Source organism: Panthera tigris, chromosome E1, assembly GCF_018350195.1.
Source record: "Panthera tigris isolate Pti1 chromosome E1, P.tigris_Pti1_mat1.1, whole genome shotgun sequence".
NCBI lineage: Eukaryota > Metazoa > Chordata > Mammalia > Carnivora > Felidae > Panthera > Panthera tigris.
In genome coordinates this window covers 46,550,308-46,568,137 of record NC_056673.1, presented here as the reverse complement: position 1 = coordinate 46,568,137, position 17,830 = coordinate 46,550,308, and the positions used below count along the sequence as shown (strand labels likewise).

Sequence of the window (17,830 nt, the reverse complement as noted above, 5' to 3'; positions counted from 1 at the left end):
GGAGGCGCGGAATGCGTGTGAGCAGGGGAGGGGCAGAGAAAGAGGGAGACAGAAGATCCAAAGTGGGCTCTGTGCTGACAGCAGAGAGCCTGATTATGGGCTTGAACTCATGAACCTGCGAAATCATGACCTGAGTGAAAGTTGGATGCTTAATTGACTGAGCGACCCGGGCGCCCCTTAAGTAGTTACATTGAAGGAGAAGTAGGATGGTGTCTGGAGAGTATGTTTAAATGCTGATGAGGCCATAAGTAGAGGAGATGGGAGAACAGGTCCCTGAGAAAGTGGTGATTTGCATATAAGATCTAGAACACAGGAGGAAGGACAGTGTGAGACAGGACGGTGGATATTATAAGCAGAAGGAAGACAAAACGAATGAGTATCAAAACATAACTTTGTAGGGTTAGCAATAAGAAGTTGGAGAATTCGCATATATTTTTGGTTTCTCTAAAGTAGGATGTGAAATCAGTTCACTTCTGGAATCATAGGACGGTGGTTTTTTTTTTTAATTTTTTTTTAACGTTTTTTATTTATTTTTGAGACAGAGAGAGACAGAGCATGAACGGGGGAGGGGCAGAGAGAGAGGGAGACACAGAATCGGAAGCAGGCTCCAGGCTCTGAGCCATCAGCCCAGAGCCCGATGCGAGGCTCGAACTCATGGACCGCGAGATTGTGACCTGAGCCCAAGTCGGCCGCTTAACCGACTGAGCCACCCAGGCGCCCCCGGACGGTGGTTTTAAAAAAAGTCATTACCTCAGCAGTACTGAAGATTAGAATTTGGATTCATATATGTGTTGTAAATGTATTGATCCTGAGTATTCTGTACGGTTTATGTGGTGATAATGAAGGTTAGAGAGAAGTTCTTCTAAATCCAGTTAGTGATTTGGTACTCTCAGTTACGGCTCTTAGTTTTCATATTTGAGTTTTTATGTTTTTAAAAATAAAACTGTTTCTAAGACAGGGCCTAAATGACTCTGGGTACTAAATCACTATCTTGTACTTACTTAATAATTTTACTCATTTACCAATGGCATCTCTCTCTTTTTTTTTTTAAGTTACTTATTTTGAGAGAGAGAGAGAGAGAGAGAGAGAGAGACAATTGGGAGGGGCAGAGAGAGAGAAAATCTCAAGCAGGCTCTGCTTGACAGTGCAGAGCCAGATGCAGAGCTTGAACTCATGAACCATGAGATCATGACCTGAGCTGGAATCAAAAGTCAGATGCTTAAACCAACCACTAAACCACCCAGGTGCCCGGCATCTGTCTTTAAAATAATTTTTATTTAACTTTTTTTAAAAGTTTATTTATTTTGAGAGAGAGAGAGAGAGAGAACGAGAGCATATGCAAGCAGGGGAGGGGCAGAGAGCGAGGGAGAAAGAATCCCAAGCTGACTCCGTGCTGTCAGCACAGAGCCCATGAACCATGAGATCATAACCTGAGCCGAGATCAAGAGTTGGAGGCTTAACAAACTGAGCCACCCAGGCTCCCCTTTATTTGAACTTTTAGAGTGATTAGTTATATATAGACTTATTCCCAAGGTTTGTTATGTTAAATAACACTAAACTTCCAGACCATTTCAACCGAGTAGAAGTGGGTAGAAATTAACCAAATATTACATGTATAGATATTTTATAAGTTATAAACCATACAGAAATCGATGTTTTCCCTTCAATTTTAACAAGTTTGAATTAAACAAGTTAATTTTATAACTCTATATAAGCAATAATTTTTTAAAGTGACATGTAACCACAAACTATAAAATTCACCCCTTTAGAATGTGCAGTTCAATGGTTTAAAAATTTTTTTTTAATGTTTATTTATTATCTTGAGAGAGACAGAGAAACACAGAGTGCAAGCAGGGGAGGGGCAGAGAGAGAGAGAGACAGAGAATCCGAATCCAGGCTCTGAGCTGTCAGTACAGGGCCAGACGCAGGGCTCGAACCCATGGACCACGAGATCACCTGAACCGGAGCCACCCAGGCACCTCCAATTCAGTGGTTTTAATATATTCGTAAGGTTGTGCATCCATCACCTTACGAGTAATAATTTCATGCAGGGTAATCCAGAGAATGTGGCTTTGGGATATCTACTCAGTGTATTAACTTTTAATTTTTGGTAGATACAGTAATCTGTCTTGTCATTGAGTGATGATTTAGAAGAAGGTAATTTATCTCCCCTATAAAATTTCTGTGGAGTTAGGTGGAGACTAAATAACAATGTTATTTTTAAAAAAATCTCATCTATATCAAGAAAGCTTTATTTTATTTATGATCTTCAGTATAAAATTATTTCATTAAAAAATGTATATGTCAACCTGAGTTTGCTTATTTTTTTCTTGGAACTATTTTCCCCTTTTCACTGAGCTGCTCTGAGATAAATCTTGATGGAAGATTGATTGGAAGTTGGTCCTTATGAGAATACCAGATTTATAAATTTTCTGGCTGTCAGCTGTTATGAGTGATCATTGCTAACGTTGGAACCACTGGTTCAGCTGTCTTTTGCTAGTCTTTAATAAAAGCTTGTGATCATATTTCAAACCTTGCTATAATGTTTATCATTCACTGGTACTTTCAGTGTTTTAAAATGAACGTTTTGACAGTGCAGTCTTACCATTTTAATTCTTTCCATGTATTTTTTGTTTCCTTTACAGTACTCTGTGCAAAAAACTTGGTGAAAAAGGATTTTTTCCGTAAGTAAATTAACTTTAAATCTTGTATGTTGTGTGTAGACTTTTTGGATAACTTTTCAGAATTGTCTGGCTTTAGTGATTTCTCTATTCAGAAATATACTTCATACTATTTTATGAATGCTTTGGTTTGGACCCTTTTGGCAGTACTTTTTTTTTTTAAGAGGACTTTGTGCTTTTTAGCCGTTCTTCCTTTCCTTTTATCCACCCCTCTCACATATTTGTGTGAAATGTATATGTGTATAGGTGTGTATATGAGACATGTGTAAAGAATATCGAGGGTGTGCATACTACTAGGTTTCTAGAAAGGGTGGAGGTTATTTTGTAAACACTTTTTCTTTTCTAACATTTTATAGGAAATTTTATTCAGGCATTCACCATACCTTGGAAAGGAGAGAAGTTATTCAGCCTGCTTAGAATTTCCAGAGTGTAGGAAAGAAATCTCTGCCACATTCAGTCATAGATGCTCTTATGTCTCGGCCTCTAAAGCAGACATTTGGTTCCCCTATTTGCAGTCTCTTTGCCAATAAGTTGTCAAATTTTTTTGTGGCTTTATTTAGGATTAAGTTTTGTGAAGGAGGATTGGGAAGAACCCTTCACGTGTGTTTAAAATCTTTACCCTGTAATCTCATACTTCACAATAGCTTTAAGGTATTGAGTAAAAAAAATAAAATAAACATATATAAATAAGTAATTGAGTCAAAATGATATAATTTTTAGTAAAGAACTCGAAGCCAACAAAGTATTATATGTAATATATTTGAAGTTATAAATTGAGAAGATTCATTAGATTTTCATTTTTTATTTTATTTAAAATTTTTATTTTAGAGAGAGCATGTGCACACTCACAAGCAGGAGAGAGGGGCAGAAAGAGAGAGAGAGAGAATCTTAAGCAGGCTCCACACTCAGTGTGGAGTGATCCCATGACCCTGAGATCATGACCTGAGCCAAAAATCAAGTGTCGGACACTTAACCGAATGAGCCACCCAGGTGCCCCAAGAAGATTCATTAGATTTTAAAATTCAAGTTCTACCAGCCCCCAGAAACTAGGTGTGAGTGCTAATTTAATACGATATTACTTAATTTTCAGGGGTTTCATTAAAAGAAATAGTAAGCTCTTGATGCATTTTAAAATCATACTTCATTCATCTCACTTGAAATTTTCTTCTAAGATATCTAGAGTAGAACCAGAATTAAAGCTTATAAAATAACATAAAACTGTATAATTAGAAATTTTTCTGGTTTCTGTGCTTATATGGGAAAGCAGTTAAATAGTTAAAAAAAAGCAGTTACTGTGGGACATAGTAAAGAAAGTTTTAAGCAGTCTCCAATATGTGTACCAGGTGCTGTCTACCGTACTGCGTATCACAGCGGGAGAGGCCAGTGGCCTCTCTCCATGCTGCCACCAAATTCTGTCTTCACAGGCTTCTTCTGAACTACCTACTTCATCCCTGTCACTAATAACCAGTGTATACTCTTTTTTTTTTTTTTTTTTTTTTTTTTTAACCATTCTTAAGGTTGATTTGAGGTAGGATTAGTAGAACTATGAAGTGGCAAATAGGATTGGGTAGGTAGGTGACAAGGAGAAAAGGGAGACGAGTGAGGCATGCACTCTTTTATAGCTCCTTCTGCATTCTCCAAGATGTCTGCTTTGGTTTTACAGATGAAATCTAACATTGTGTCTCCCAGCCTTCCTTCCCAAGTTCTTTTCTTTCCTCCAGAGTCCTAAGACACAGTTTCTCAAGTATAATACCCAGATCTACTTGTCTGAGTTTTCCTAGGAAATCTAGAAGAATCTTACTTTGATTTTTGGTAAACCTTGGAGAGCCAGTTAATATCAGTTATACGATCTTTATCTGCCCTTACGTTGTAGGTGGGAAAAAAAGTAAGAAAGGACTCTTTCTCTCTTTCGTTAGTGTAGGCAGTAAAAATTGGTAAAAGTTTTCTTAAGAGTTGTGAGTTTGCTTCTAGGGATAAGGAAATTAGGGGAAACTCTATGATTATCTTGAAAACCTAGAATGGAAGAAACATTTGATGGCTCTGGAAAGGGAAATCGGAAAGCCAATCTTGAGGCCTTCAGAAGGTGCTCAGCCAGGGATGGGCTATCACCTGGGTTCACAGTGGGAATGGCCTCTGCTGACAAACTTAAGTTTGTCATTGATCTGTTTATAAGTTGAAGGTTGCCCACATTAATTCCAGAGAAAAAATTGTAGTACTTCCTAAATCTCTTCATGAAATTTGAGTGAGAGTGTGTTTATTGTCAGAATGCAGTTATCATTGATATCAAAAAGTAGTGTTTGCTTGTAATCCAGTTTAAATCATGTTGAATGAGAAAAGTAAACTTTAATATCAAGCATGACTATAGGCTGATGAAACGTGTGTGTATATATTTAATTATAGGAAAAAATACACTGCCAAGTGCTGTCTTGTAATTTGTGTATTAGAGATAATACTCTTTATTCTGGGTATCTACCCTTGCTGAGAAAAAATTTGCTAACTTTTTGGAATTGTTTTCAAGCTTATTGGCTTTAAAAAATAAACTATTTCCCCCTCTCCCCAAAATTTTAGAAGGAAAACTTTCTAAACGTATAAGAACATGGAAAAGTTTTATAGTGAATATCCACCATCTAGATTCTACCATTAACATGATCCTGTATCTGTCTTTATCCATTATCTGTTTCTTAAAGAATGTTTTCATTAGTATAATTTTTTTCTCTTTTATGCAACATTTGTTTGTTTATTTAAGTTTATTTATTTTGAAAAAGAGTGAGAAAGAGAACAAGTTGGGAGGGGCAAAGAAGGGGTGGGGGACAGAGGATCCGAAGCGGGTGGCACAGAGCCTGAGGTGGGGCTCAGACTCACGAACTGTGCAATCATGACCTGAGCCGAAGTCAGATGCTTAACTGACTGAGCCGCCCAGGTGCCCCTCTTTTATGTAACATTTAAATAAAAGATTTATGTGTAAGATACTGTGTTGAGTCACTATATTTAGGGGCCAAATTGAAGTCACTCAGAACCACGGTGATTGGTGAATGTTCTTTTTCTTCCCCCAATCAAAAATAAAGCTTTATTTTCTCCAGAAAGTAACACACTTTTAAGTTGAAATTTTTGTTTCATTGTTATTTGCAGCTCAAGTGCATTTGTATAGCGAGGAAGTCTTCAGCTTTAGCTATTTTTGTATGACTCAGAAATGATGGGGATGATTGAGAAATTTTTAAAAAAACAGAAAATACCTTAGCCACTTGATATTTACCACTAGAAGCCTCACTAACTTCAGAAAACTTGATAGCTTTTGATCACATCACAGTAACTTGGCTCTCAAGGTAAATTTTTGTGGACTGATAGAAACAGGTAAGTTGAAATATAGGTACTTTTTGTTGTTAGGGCATAGAGCTTGTGTTTTGTATTATTTAACAGAAAAGAAACATAGGAGGTTGGGACTCAGAATTTCATAGTTAATTAAGGACTTGGAAACCATGCCTAGTGTGTTTATGTGGAAAAGTTGTTCCCCTTAGTCCTTAATTCTTTAAACAACATCTAAAAGGAAAGCTTGAAATGTGATTTTTGTTTTTGCTTACAAACATACATTTGTATGTTTGCTGAGATAGTAGAATCAAAAGAAAAAGAATAGATTCTTGAAAATACTTAATGTTATTGAAGGTAGTGGGAAAAATATTCTTCCATTAAACACTTTTAAAAACGGTAGGTATTACTGAAATAATATGAATAGCAGTAAACTTCAAGAATATAGTTAAATACATCAATACCCTAACTTCCAAGTATCTTCTTAAATACTTAACACTCTTAAAATTTGGTCCTCTCTTATTTGAAGTTGACAGATCACAGAATCATAGGATTGGGGAACTGACGATGTGATTTATGCCTGACCTCGAATCTTGGCACATAGGTATCTTGACTTTAAAAAAAAAAATAGCATAGATATCGAGGTGCAGAATTTCTCCAATTATCAACCCATACCAACATTTTGTTCTAGTATTTTCTTTGTTTAAAAAAATTTTTTTTTAAATGTTTATTTATTATTGAGAGACAGAGAAACAGAGCATGAGCATGGGAGGGGCGGAGAGAGGGAGAGACACAGAATCTTAAGCAGGCTCCAGGCTCTGAGCTGTCAGCACAGAGTCCGACACAGGGCTCGAACTCACAAACCGCGAGATCGTGACCTGAACTGAAGTTGGGCGCTTAACCGATTGAGCCACCCAGGCGCCCCATTCTAGTATTTTCAACTGTCCATAGGAGATCTATGCTATCCCAAAATGTCATTTTTGTCTCCTTAACACTTTATTTAGTTCTACCTTCTAACTTTTTTTTTCTCCAAAAGAACCACTGTTTTCATTGTTACTTAGGGCTGAAAACTATAGTGTCATCTTTGACCCTAGTTTCTTATAAACTTGTATTAGATCTTTCAGAGTAGTTTATTACTTCACTGTCCTTTGCCTTTTCCTGTGACTTCCCTAGTTCAGAGTCTGCTCATCTTACTGTTCGTTTATCCTACTGTGTGAAACTTATGACCGCTTCCTAGATAGTCTCTGTACCAGTCTTCCCTTCTCCCAGTCCACCCTGAATACCGCTAATAGAAAAATATGACACCCTTTTATCTACCTCAGTCACTTTCTGATTTCTAAGCCTCTCTTACCCACAGCATTTACTTTTAACATCGTAGCACAAATGATTTGGTTAGATTCCTCACAGCCCTTCAGATGCAGTCGTACCTTTCTTGGTGATCTTCCTGTTTGTCCTTTAAAGCCCAATGAGTCCCATCCCCCCCCCCCCAAAAAAAAGCCTTGATTTACTGTTCAAACTCCCCAACAGTTCTGTTTTTCTGAACTCTTACTTGTACTCACTGTTGAACTGCATGGTACGTGAGAGGTATACTATAGTATAGTAGTTGAGAGCATGAAATTGAGAACCAGATTTATGTGCATGGGTTTAAAATCTAAACTTCAGACCCTGGCTCTCTCACGTACTGTCGTTTGTCCTTGGATTAGTTAATTAACCCCTTTGTGCCTCAGTTTCCTCATCAGTAGGGTAGAGACTATAGTAACATTTACCCCATTGGATTATTGTGAGGAATAAGAGATTTAATATATGTAAAGCATTTAGAATAGTGCCTGACATAGTGTTAAAAGTATTTTCTTTAGAATCTATACAAACATCTGTTTATTCTCTGGTTTCCCTCTCCCCCAAGGCATTCTTAACGTTTTAAGGCAGGGTATTTAATTTTTTGATTCAGTTTTTCATCACTCATGGTAGTTATTCAGGAAAACTTTTTGGCTAATTTGATTTCTCTGTAGCCCATATTCTTGTGTGAAAACCTGTAAGAAGCTCTTTCTTTAAAAATGCTACTAAGGAGGACCTTGGGAAGGCCCTAAGAGAACCAGAACTGTTTTAATCTTCCTGGAGTCAAAGGGCTGGTAAAGATGTATAAACACTTCCCTATTATGAGGTAACCTCTAGGCTTTGGTAGTGTAAGCTGAGAATGTTTTGAGATAGCAACAAGAAAAACGTAGCTTTTGGTATTTAAGGTAGAATTAACTTTAATCTTCGTTCAGAATGGACCACTTTTCATTTATAGGTAAACGTTACACTTTTTATGAAGAATGGAATAATCTTTTGTAGCAAATAGTTTTATATAATTAATCTTCTATTTTCCATGTCACGTTATTCTTTAATTAAAAAAGAATTCTTCCCCTTTTTCCACAGGACTTCCTGATCCATTTGCTAAGGTGGTGGTTGATGGATCTGGGCAATGCCATTCTACAGATACTGTGAAGAATACACTTGATCCAAAGTGGAATCAGCATTATGACCTGTAGGTTTAAATGATTCATTTGAAATGAAACATAGAATCAATATTATTTGATATAGTATTTGAAAAGAATCACTGAAAATTATCAGAGTTTGATCTGTGGTATAATTTGGTCTTCACAGAGGGGCACAAAACCTAGTGGGAAGGTACTGTGACTTATTGATAGCTGGTTTTGGAAGATGAAATGCTCTTAGTAAGCCTATGGAGAATAAAACGTATATGCAGTATAGGGCAACCCCGTCCCATCTTCTTTCGGTTAAATAAAGGTATTAATTTACTTTAGGTCAATTATGAGTATAAAACCAGAAATCGTAATTGGAGTGCACTCATAGACATTCTTTGTGCTTTTATAGGGATGGTTTCTTTTTTTCAAATTTTAATCAGTGCTGTATGCACCATTCTAAAAAGGTGCATAATACTGTAAGGCTTTTTTTTTTTTAATATTTATTTTTATTTTTGAGAGAGACAGAGAGAGGGTAAAAACAGGGAGGGGTAGAGAGAGAGGGAGACCCAGAATCCGAAGCAGGCTCCAGGCTCTGAGCTGTCAGTGCACAGCACAACGTGGGGCTCGAACCCACAAACAGTGGGATCATGAGGTGAGCCCAAGTCAGACGCTTAACCGACTAAGCCACTGGGGTGTCCCGATGTTGTAAGGCTTGTAATGGGAAACTGCAGTTTGCCGCCCCATCCTTATTCCTGATTCCCATTCTCAAGGTAACTAGAGTTACTTTGATTGTTTAGTCTGGTATTTTCTTCTCTTTCTAGATCTCATGCTTACTTTATACATCTCTCTGTATATGGGGTGGGGGGGGGGGATGCAGAGATTTAGTATATGCATACTTTTAGGTATTATTTTTACATTTCTTACCATAGAAGAAGATTTAGCTTTTACAACTGATCTCTCTCATCCCTGTTCCTACAGCACCCACGTGGCCCTTCCTTTCTCCGAGCCCTCCATTTGAACCTTTTTGGTTAAATCATTGTTCTGTATTTACATTGTGATCATGTAACTATTCATAACTGAGTCACATGGTGTGCAGTGATTACATTTCCTCTCTTGATAAATTTTGTTTTTCTGGAATTAACTATCTTATTTTGCCATTTGTTTAGTTTTCTATCTGTCTCATTAATTCCTAGACTCTCCTACAGGACTGGACATTTCTGCATATATTCAACCGCATGAGCTATTCTGTTGGCTTTGTTTCCTTGTTGGAGATCTCCCTCCTGAAACCTTTGGCCTCTTCCTCCACGCTGGTCTGGTGGTCTAAGCTGGTCTAGGACCTGCTGCACAACTGTCCAGGAACCTCCTTTATCATTATGTTGGGAATTTCCTTTGTCTCTTCTGGGTTCAGTGATTTCCCATTTTTTGTTATTCCCTGTTTCGATGAAGTCTGTCTTTCATGGTCATCTTGAGAAAGAGTACAAAGATAGGGAAAATTTCTTTGAGATCTTGTCTGAAAATGTACTTTGTCTTTCTCAATGGATAGTTTGATTATAACCTTCTAGGTAAGACACGCATTTCTCTCCAAATTGTGAATATACGCTCCATTGTTGTCTAGGTCTAGATCAGCACTTGAACAGAAATATAATGTGAGCCACAAATGGAAGCTTGTCTGTAATTTTAAATTTTGTAATAGCCACATTTTAAAAAGTTAATAGGGACACCCGGGTGGCCCATTTGGTTAAGTGTTCAACTCTTGATTTTGGCTCAGGTCATGATCTCACAGTTCATGAGTTCGAGCCCCATATCAGGCTCTGTGCTGACAGTGCAGAGCCTGCTTGGGATTCTCTCTCTCTCTCCCCCTCTCTGCCCCTCCCCCACTGTCTCTGTCTCTCTCTCTCAAAATAAATAAAAGTTAATAAAAAAGATTAAGCTTAATAAACATATTTAATTTAGTATAGCTGAAATATTCTCATTTCAACATGTAATCAAGATAAAATAATTATGGTCTTTTTTTCTTATAAATAAATGCATAGGTTAAAAAAATAAACATTTCTCAGCTAAGTCTGAGATCTTAGGGGTTTGTTTGCACTTACAGAGTGCCTCAATTTGGACTAGCCTTAAGTACTCAATAGCTCCATGAGACTGGTGACTGCCCTTTTGAATAGTGCAGTTTCAGAGTATCATTAATGGCATCCTGATTTTGGTCTTTCTTGATTATTGTTTTCCACTGGAAGATTTCAGGGTATTCTCTTTATGCTGTGTAATAAATTTTTTGATGATGCACTTGGTATATATGTTACATAGTGCTTGGTACTTATTGGGACCTTTTAATCTGGATAAACTCTTTTTAAAAAAATCAAAAAGTTTTTAATTCCAGGATAGTTTTTTTATTTTTAAATTAAAAAAATTATTTTTAATGTTTATTTATTTTTAAGAGAGAGAGAGAGAACAAGTGGGGGAGGGGCAGAGAGAGAGGGAGCCACAGAATCTGAAGCAGCCTTCAGGATCTGAGCTGTCAGCACAGGGCCCTACGGCAGGGCTCGAACCCACGAACTGTGAGATCATGACCTGGGCTGAAGTTGGATGCTTAACCAACTGAGCTACCCAGGCGCCCCTAATTCCAGTATAGTTAACATACAGTGTTCTATTAGTTTCAGGTATACAGTACAGTGATTCAGCTTCCATTTATTACTCAGTGTTCATCAAGATAAATGTACTCTTGTGGCTCCTTGGTGGCTAAGTCGGTTGAGCAACTGACTTGATTTCAGCTTGGGTAATGATCCCCAGGGTCATGGAACTGAGCCCTGCGTTGGGCTCCACACTGAGCGTGGAGCCTGCTTGGGATTCTCCCTTGCTGTCTCTCCCTGTGCCCCTCTTCCTGCTCATGCTCTCTCTAAAAAAATAATAATAAATAAAAAATAAATGTACTTTTAATCCCCTTCACTTTTTTCACCTGTCCCCCCATCCACTTCCCCTCTGGTAATCATTTGTGTGTTCTCTATAGTTAAGAGTTTGTTTTTTGGTTTGTCTCTCTCTCTCTCTCTCTCTCCTTTTTTTTTTTTCTTTGTTCGTTTGTTTTATTTCTTAAATTCCACATATGAGTAAAATCATTTGGTATTTGTCTTTCTCTGTCTTATTTTGTAACATTATACTCTCTAGAGCCATCCATGTTGTTGCAAATGGCAAGATTTCATTCTTTCTTATGGCTGAATAATATTCCATTCTTTATCCATTCATATCTTTATGGACACGGGCTGTTTCCATAATTTGGCTTTTGCAAATACTGCTGCAAAAGACATGGGGGTGCATACATCCCTTGGATGTTTTCATATTCTTTGGGTAAATACCCAGTAGTGTGATTACTGGATTGTAGGGTAGTTCTATTTGTAACTTTTTGAAGATCCTTCATATTGTCTTCCACAGTGGCTGCACCACTTTGCACTCCCACCAACAGTGCATGAGGGTTCTTTTTACTCCATATCCTCACCAACACTTACTATTTTTTGAATTTTTGATTTTAGACATTCTGATAGGTGTTAGGTAATATCGCATTGTGGTTTTGATACATGTTTACTTGATGAGTGAGTTTTCATGTGTCTCTTGGCCATTTATATATCTTTGGAGAAATGTCTGTTCATATCTTCTGCGCACTTTTATTTTTTAATTATTTTTAAAAAATATTTATTTATTTTTGAGAGAGTGAGAGAGAGCAAGCATTTGCGAGTGAGGGAAGGGCAGAAATAGAGGGGGACGGAGGATCCAAAGTGGGCTTCGTGCTGACAGCAGAACTCAAAAACCATGAGATCATAACCTGAGCTGAAGTCGAACGCTTAACCGACTGAGCCACCCAGGCATACCTCTTCTGTGCGTTTTTAAATTGGATTGTTTGTGGGTTTTTTGATGTTGAGTTGTGTAAGTTCTTTATATTTTAGATACTAACCCTTTACTGGGTATGTCATATGCAAGTATCTTCTCCCATTCAGTAGGTTGTCTTTTATTTTTGTCTGTTGTTTCCTTTTCTGTGCAGAAGCTTTTTATTTTGATGTAGTCCCGGTAGTTTATTTTTCTTTTGTTTCCCTTGTCATAGGAGACATGTCTAGAAAGACGTTGTTATGGCTGATGTCAGAGAAATAACTGTGCCTCTTCTGGATGCTGAAACTCTTTAGTTATGAGGAAATTTTGTCTTTTTTATTTGTTTTTTAAAGATTTTATTTTTAATCTCTGCACCCATCGTGGGGCTCAAATTCACAACCCCAAGATCAAGAGTCGCATGCTGCACTGACTGAGCTAGCCAGGTGCCCCTGTCTTTATTTATTATAGGTGATTTCTTCTCCATTTTCTATTTCCTTTCCTGGAACTCCTGTTACTTGGATGTTACCCCTTCTGAAATGATTATCATTTAGTTGTCCTATCTTTTTTCTCTCATATTGTATCTCCAGTGGAATAAAATATTTTTGTTTCAGTAAAAAATTAAAAACTATGATGAACTATCTGGGCTGTTTCCCCTACTTAGTTTTCCAACATTCCTTTTATTGTGATTTCTGCTCTCATATTTTTAGCTTGCAAGATCACTTTGCTTATTGACTATCTGTTTTTCGTAATTTTGTCTTATTTCTTGGATGCAAGAGAAGTGAGTTTTGTTGCTTGTATTGCCTCTCTTTTGTCAAGGTTCCTTTTTTTTCTGTTAGTTTGATTTGGGTTGCTGTTTTTTTATATTTAAGGGGAGGCACTTCCATGTTGATTGGAAATTCTGTGCCCATGGGTAGAGGTAGTCCGCTTGCTAGGGTAATCAGGTGTGGCTGTGACATATTCATTGCACAGAATTCTGCTGTTTCCTGCCCGGGGCTATATATTCTTGGATGCTAGTGTTCTTGGAGCTGAAGAGTTTAAGAATGCTAGGAGGTCTCTCTATTGACTGTAGTAACCTCTTCTTAGTATCCATGCTTTTATAATGGACTTTTACCTTCTCCCTTAGCTGTGCCTGGTGTCCCTGAGTAGAGAACTTTTCAGAGAGTAAAGCGTACATCTCCTGCTGGGGTTGAGGATGACCTGGGTCAAGGAGGGGATTCAGGAGGGCTTTCCATTCCTTTTCAGTAATTTCACCAGTCCTTCTGTTTTAGCCCCACCGTCACTGTTAGAGTATCTTGGGCTAATAAGTCGGAAATATTTCAGGGATGGGGTGGCAGTAATAGTCTTGTTTCTTATCTGTTGTTCCCTGCAGGTGTAGGTGTCAGTTTTCTCCAGGTTGCTAATTCTGTTACTATATGTTTTCTATACCTCTACCATTTTGTCAGCATATCTCATGTTATAAACATGTTAACTGCCCTGATATCCTGACCTTTAAGTCTTTGGTCTTTTAAGCTTTTTGAGCTTTCTACTTCACTCTTCATCAATCTCAGTTTTTCTTCAAAATGTTCCACTTGCCTTACCTACAAAAATGAATTTTACATCTCCCATCAAACGTTTATGCCTGACACCTCATTACTTACTTCTAGACAATTAGTTCTAACCCACCCCCCTAGCAGAGTACCCAGCTCAGCCTAGACTCTGGACAGTTATTTAAATTTGACCTTCTAAACCACATGTGAACAAACATGTTTCTCCTAAAACATTGAGATACTGAGAGGCAGTTCAGAATAAGGCTTTTTTGTGTGCCCCTCAGTGCTATGGCTCAGTGACTCCAAGTTAGTAGGCAAATAAATAGGAACTAAAAAAGTAGGCAATAGAGAGAAGTGAGACTACCTGGCTTCCCACCCCCCAGCCCCCCACTTATTTGTGTGATCATTAGCTCAGTGTTTAACCCCTCGTGTGTCAGTTTCCATTGGTGACAGCAACAATAATGCCTACTTTAGACGACTGATAGGAAGATGCAGTGAGATAACCCCTGCAAAGTGTTTAGACTAGTACCTCACAGGTAATCCTCAAATGTCAGACGCTTTTAGTAAATATGTTAGGTCGCACCTTTTTTATTACTTTATTTGACCTGTGGTGATTTTGAAATCCCAGCAGTAATAAGCTACTGTCTGTGTAACTGACTCAGCTTTTGAGTTCTTAATCAGATTGTTTTAAGCCGTCTCTTTAAGCTTCAGTCACATTTAAATTCAGCCAGAGACCCAGGTATAACAGTGCATAAGATGTAGTCTCACAAGCTTTCAGCTAAGTGGTGTATAGACACAAGTGAATAGGAAATTATAAACAGTATGATAAGAATATGGGGAAGTATAGGTGCCCTGGAAATACACAGAACTTTTTTATATGAATTTAGGAGCTAAGGACAGCTTCCTAGAAAAGTGGCATTTAGGCTTAGACCTTATGTGGGAGTTAATTTGAGAAAAGAAAAGGGGGATGGCTCTAAGCAAAAGTAGTCTGTGTGAAGACCCAGAGGTGAAAGAGAACATGACTCTGAAAACAGTTGGGAGGGGCAGCATTGGGGAGTTCACGTCAGGTAAGGGGAGTTCGGCATAGGACAAGCAAAGAGAGGCGAGTAGGAACCAGCTCGTGAAGGTCCTTGAAAGCCTACTAATAAGTTTGAATGCTCTCCTCAAAGCAGTGGGGAGCAATGAAAAAAGGTTTTAAGTGGGGAAATGCTATCATCGGGTTTATATCCAAGAGCAGACACTTAGGCGGTGACCGTGGAGAAGGGCTTTGAGGGAGACAAAGATGGCAAGGAGACTAGTTCCTACACTGTGGAGTGTGGGGCGACCTGATCGGGTGGGGACAGCATGGATATAGGCAGAACAAAGGAGGTAGTGAATCCACTGGATACGCTGCAGGGGAGCAGGGGGGCAGGATAGCAAAGGAAATACTGTCTGCCAGGAGGCAGTCAGTGGTGGGGGGCTCTAATTACGGGGAGGGAGTGTGGGAGTATAGGAACATACGGACTTTTCCTTTTTTGGTACCTGTGCCTGACCCTAGCCCATTGGCCGGCTGGGGTCTGTGGATATTTTGAGGTGGGTCTCTTCATGAGCCTTTGCATGCAGCTGGGTGGTCACTGTGGTCGGCCCCTCTTACCTTACTCAGGTTTTCATTGCTCAAGCTTGTTGCCTAAAAGGGGCCCCTGTTTTCCCCCCTGACGGGTCGACAATCACAAATCTTTGGCATTTGGGCGGAGGGCTCATCTTCAGTATCTGCTTCATGCTAGACCTAGGGGAGGGGTGTCCCTACCTAAACCTGTCAGTCCGTCAGGGGTTCTGTGCAGTTACAGACCAGAGCATGGTATTATATTAACGTGCTGATCAGCGAGATTCCCTGGTGGCCAGGTCCATGGGATTTAGGGGGAGGGGACTCTGATGGTATGGGCTGGAATTCTTGTTGGACCATCATTAGTATGTGGAATTGTTGGGTCCAGCAAATAGAAATGATGACCTTATGTTAGAAAAGTGGTGATGTGAATGTAGACATTCTAAATAGTTGATTATGGCCTTAAAGCTAAAAAAAAAAATTATGTCACCCTATATACACTGAAATCACACTATGTTTTGTGCTCTGCTGGGTTTGGGTCACAGGCTGTGTTTGCTGACCCCTGCCTTACACGCCTTGCTTCTACAGTCGTCAACACAGCAGCTAGAGTGATGTTGTTAAAACATATTTCAAATCTTGTTACTCCTTTGCTGCACGTCTCCCGTTGGCTTCCTGCCTTACTTGGAGAGAAGGCCAGAGTTCACACCATGGCTGACAAGGCCCTTTATGATTTGTGCCTGATTGGTTAGAGCAGGCTAACTGATGGAATAGGCAAACCCAAATTGTCAGTGGCTTCATACAAGGGCAATGTATTTTGTATAAAAGTTCATTTGGCAGGGAGGTGATTTCACTGTCTCACAGTCATTCCAGGACACAATTGACAGACGTTCCTCTGTTTTCAGTGTACGTTCTCAAGGTCTCTCTGGGCCTTGACAGCATAAGGGTGCTTATGCCAGTGGTGGGCTGTTCTAAGGCACGGGGATCAATACTTTATCATGCTGGGGAATCAGGCTTGGGGAACTGATTTAATGTGATTTTGTTTTAATGCTTGATCTGGGGTGCTGTAGCTGTTTAATAATTGATTCTGGTTGTAGAATTTTGATACACCATGCAGTAGGTACTTGCCAGGTTAGGTCTGTTAGGTCTCTTTGAAAATTGGTGCATGCATGTTGGATGTTTTCGACCAGAGTTTTCCCATTTGTAAGCAACAGAAATGAAATTCAAATTGGCTTAATTTTTAAAAAGGGAATGGATTAGCTTGCGTAATTAAAAGTCCAGTAGGGATAGGCATGCTTTATGCACAGCTGGATCTAAGTGTGGTTTCCCTGTTTCTCATTGAAAAGTTTTAGTTCTCACTTCAGTGGTTTTGGCTTTTTTACGTACTAGGTGAATTTTTCTGATATTACTGCTTTACTGAATGACACTTGAAGATCAAGGTTGCTGGACCAAAAATTTGACCACTTAGAGGCAATGAAATATAGTTAGGATTCTACTGATATAATTATGTTATTTTATTATATTTTTGCATGGGATGGCACCATGTGAACAATTGGCTGTGGTAGAGCTCTTAACGTACTTGCAGGTATCCGCACAGACAAGTGTAGTAACGCTTTCCCCTGCTCTGCTTGTCTGCAGGCAGTGAAGTGAAATCTGCAAGAGTCCTGCTCGCTCAAGGCCTGCATACAGGAAAGAAGCAGGGGAAAAGCGTTACAATCAGCTTTTGTTCTACAGCATTTTAAAACCCACCAGGTATGTCAGATTTTTGGTCTGTCAGCCTTGACAATGCCCCTTGAAAACTGAGTACTCTTCGAAATGATAGGCCATGTCATTGAAATGTTTTTTAAATGTGACTGTGATAAAAGCTCTTGTAAGATTTTTGTTCTTGGAAAGAAATATCAGAAACCTGTAGTGTTATTTGACACTAGCTACTAAAATAGTTTTTTTACTACCACATTGTTAGCCAGTCTGAGAGTGGCAGATGTGATGAAGGATATATTAAAAATTCTTTATAGATTTTTACTTACGAGATTTTTAAAAAAATTAAATTCAATCTTGTGGGATTGATTGAACTCAAAACATATTTTGCATTATCTAACCATACTCTGAAACATTTGTGACTTTAGACTACAAAAGCAAAAGAAAAAATTTTACATTCGCTACTTGTAGTTGCCAAGTTACTCATTCAGTTATGTTGTTTTTTAGGTATATTGGAAAGTCTGATTCAGTTACGATCAGTGTATGGAATCACAAGAAGATCCATAAAAAACAAGGTGCTGGATTTCTTGGTTGTGTTCGACTTCTTTCCAATGCCATCAACCGCCTCAAAGACACTGGTTGTGAGTAGATACGAGTGTTTTTTAAAATATAAAAATATAGGGCACACACATTAGGCTCTGTGCTGACAGCTCAGAGCCTGGA

The 17,830-nt window shown here is 38.6% G+C and overlaps 1 protein-coding gene across 2 annotated transcripts in view; it reads left to right on the top strand.

The window, feature by feature from the left end:
• SMURF2 (SMAD specific E3 ubiquitin protein ligase 2) overlaps positions 1-17,830 on the top strand; it is a 116,628-nt gene that overhangs the window by 58,223 nt on the left and 40,575 nt on the right. For both annotated transcript variants that reach the window (XM_042967679.1, XM_042967678.1), the window contains exons 2-4: positions 2,646-2,684; positions 8,403-8,511; positions 17,615-17,748. In XM_042967679.1, coding sequence (XP_042823613.1) covers positions 2,646-2,684; positions 8,403-8,511; positions 17,615-17,748 — 282 coding nt within the window. The remainder of the gene's footprint in view (positions 1-2,645; positions 2,685-8,402; positions 8,512-17,614; positions 17,749-17,830) is intronic.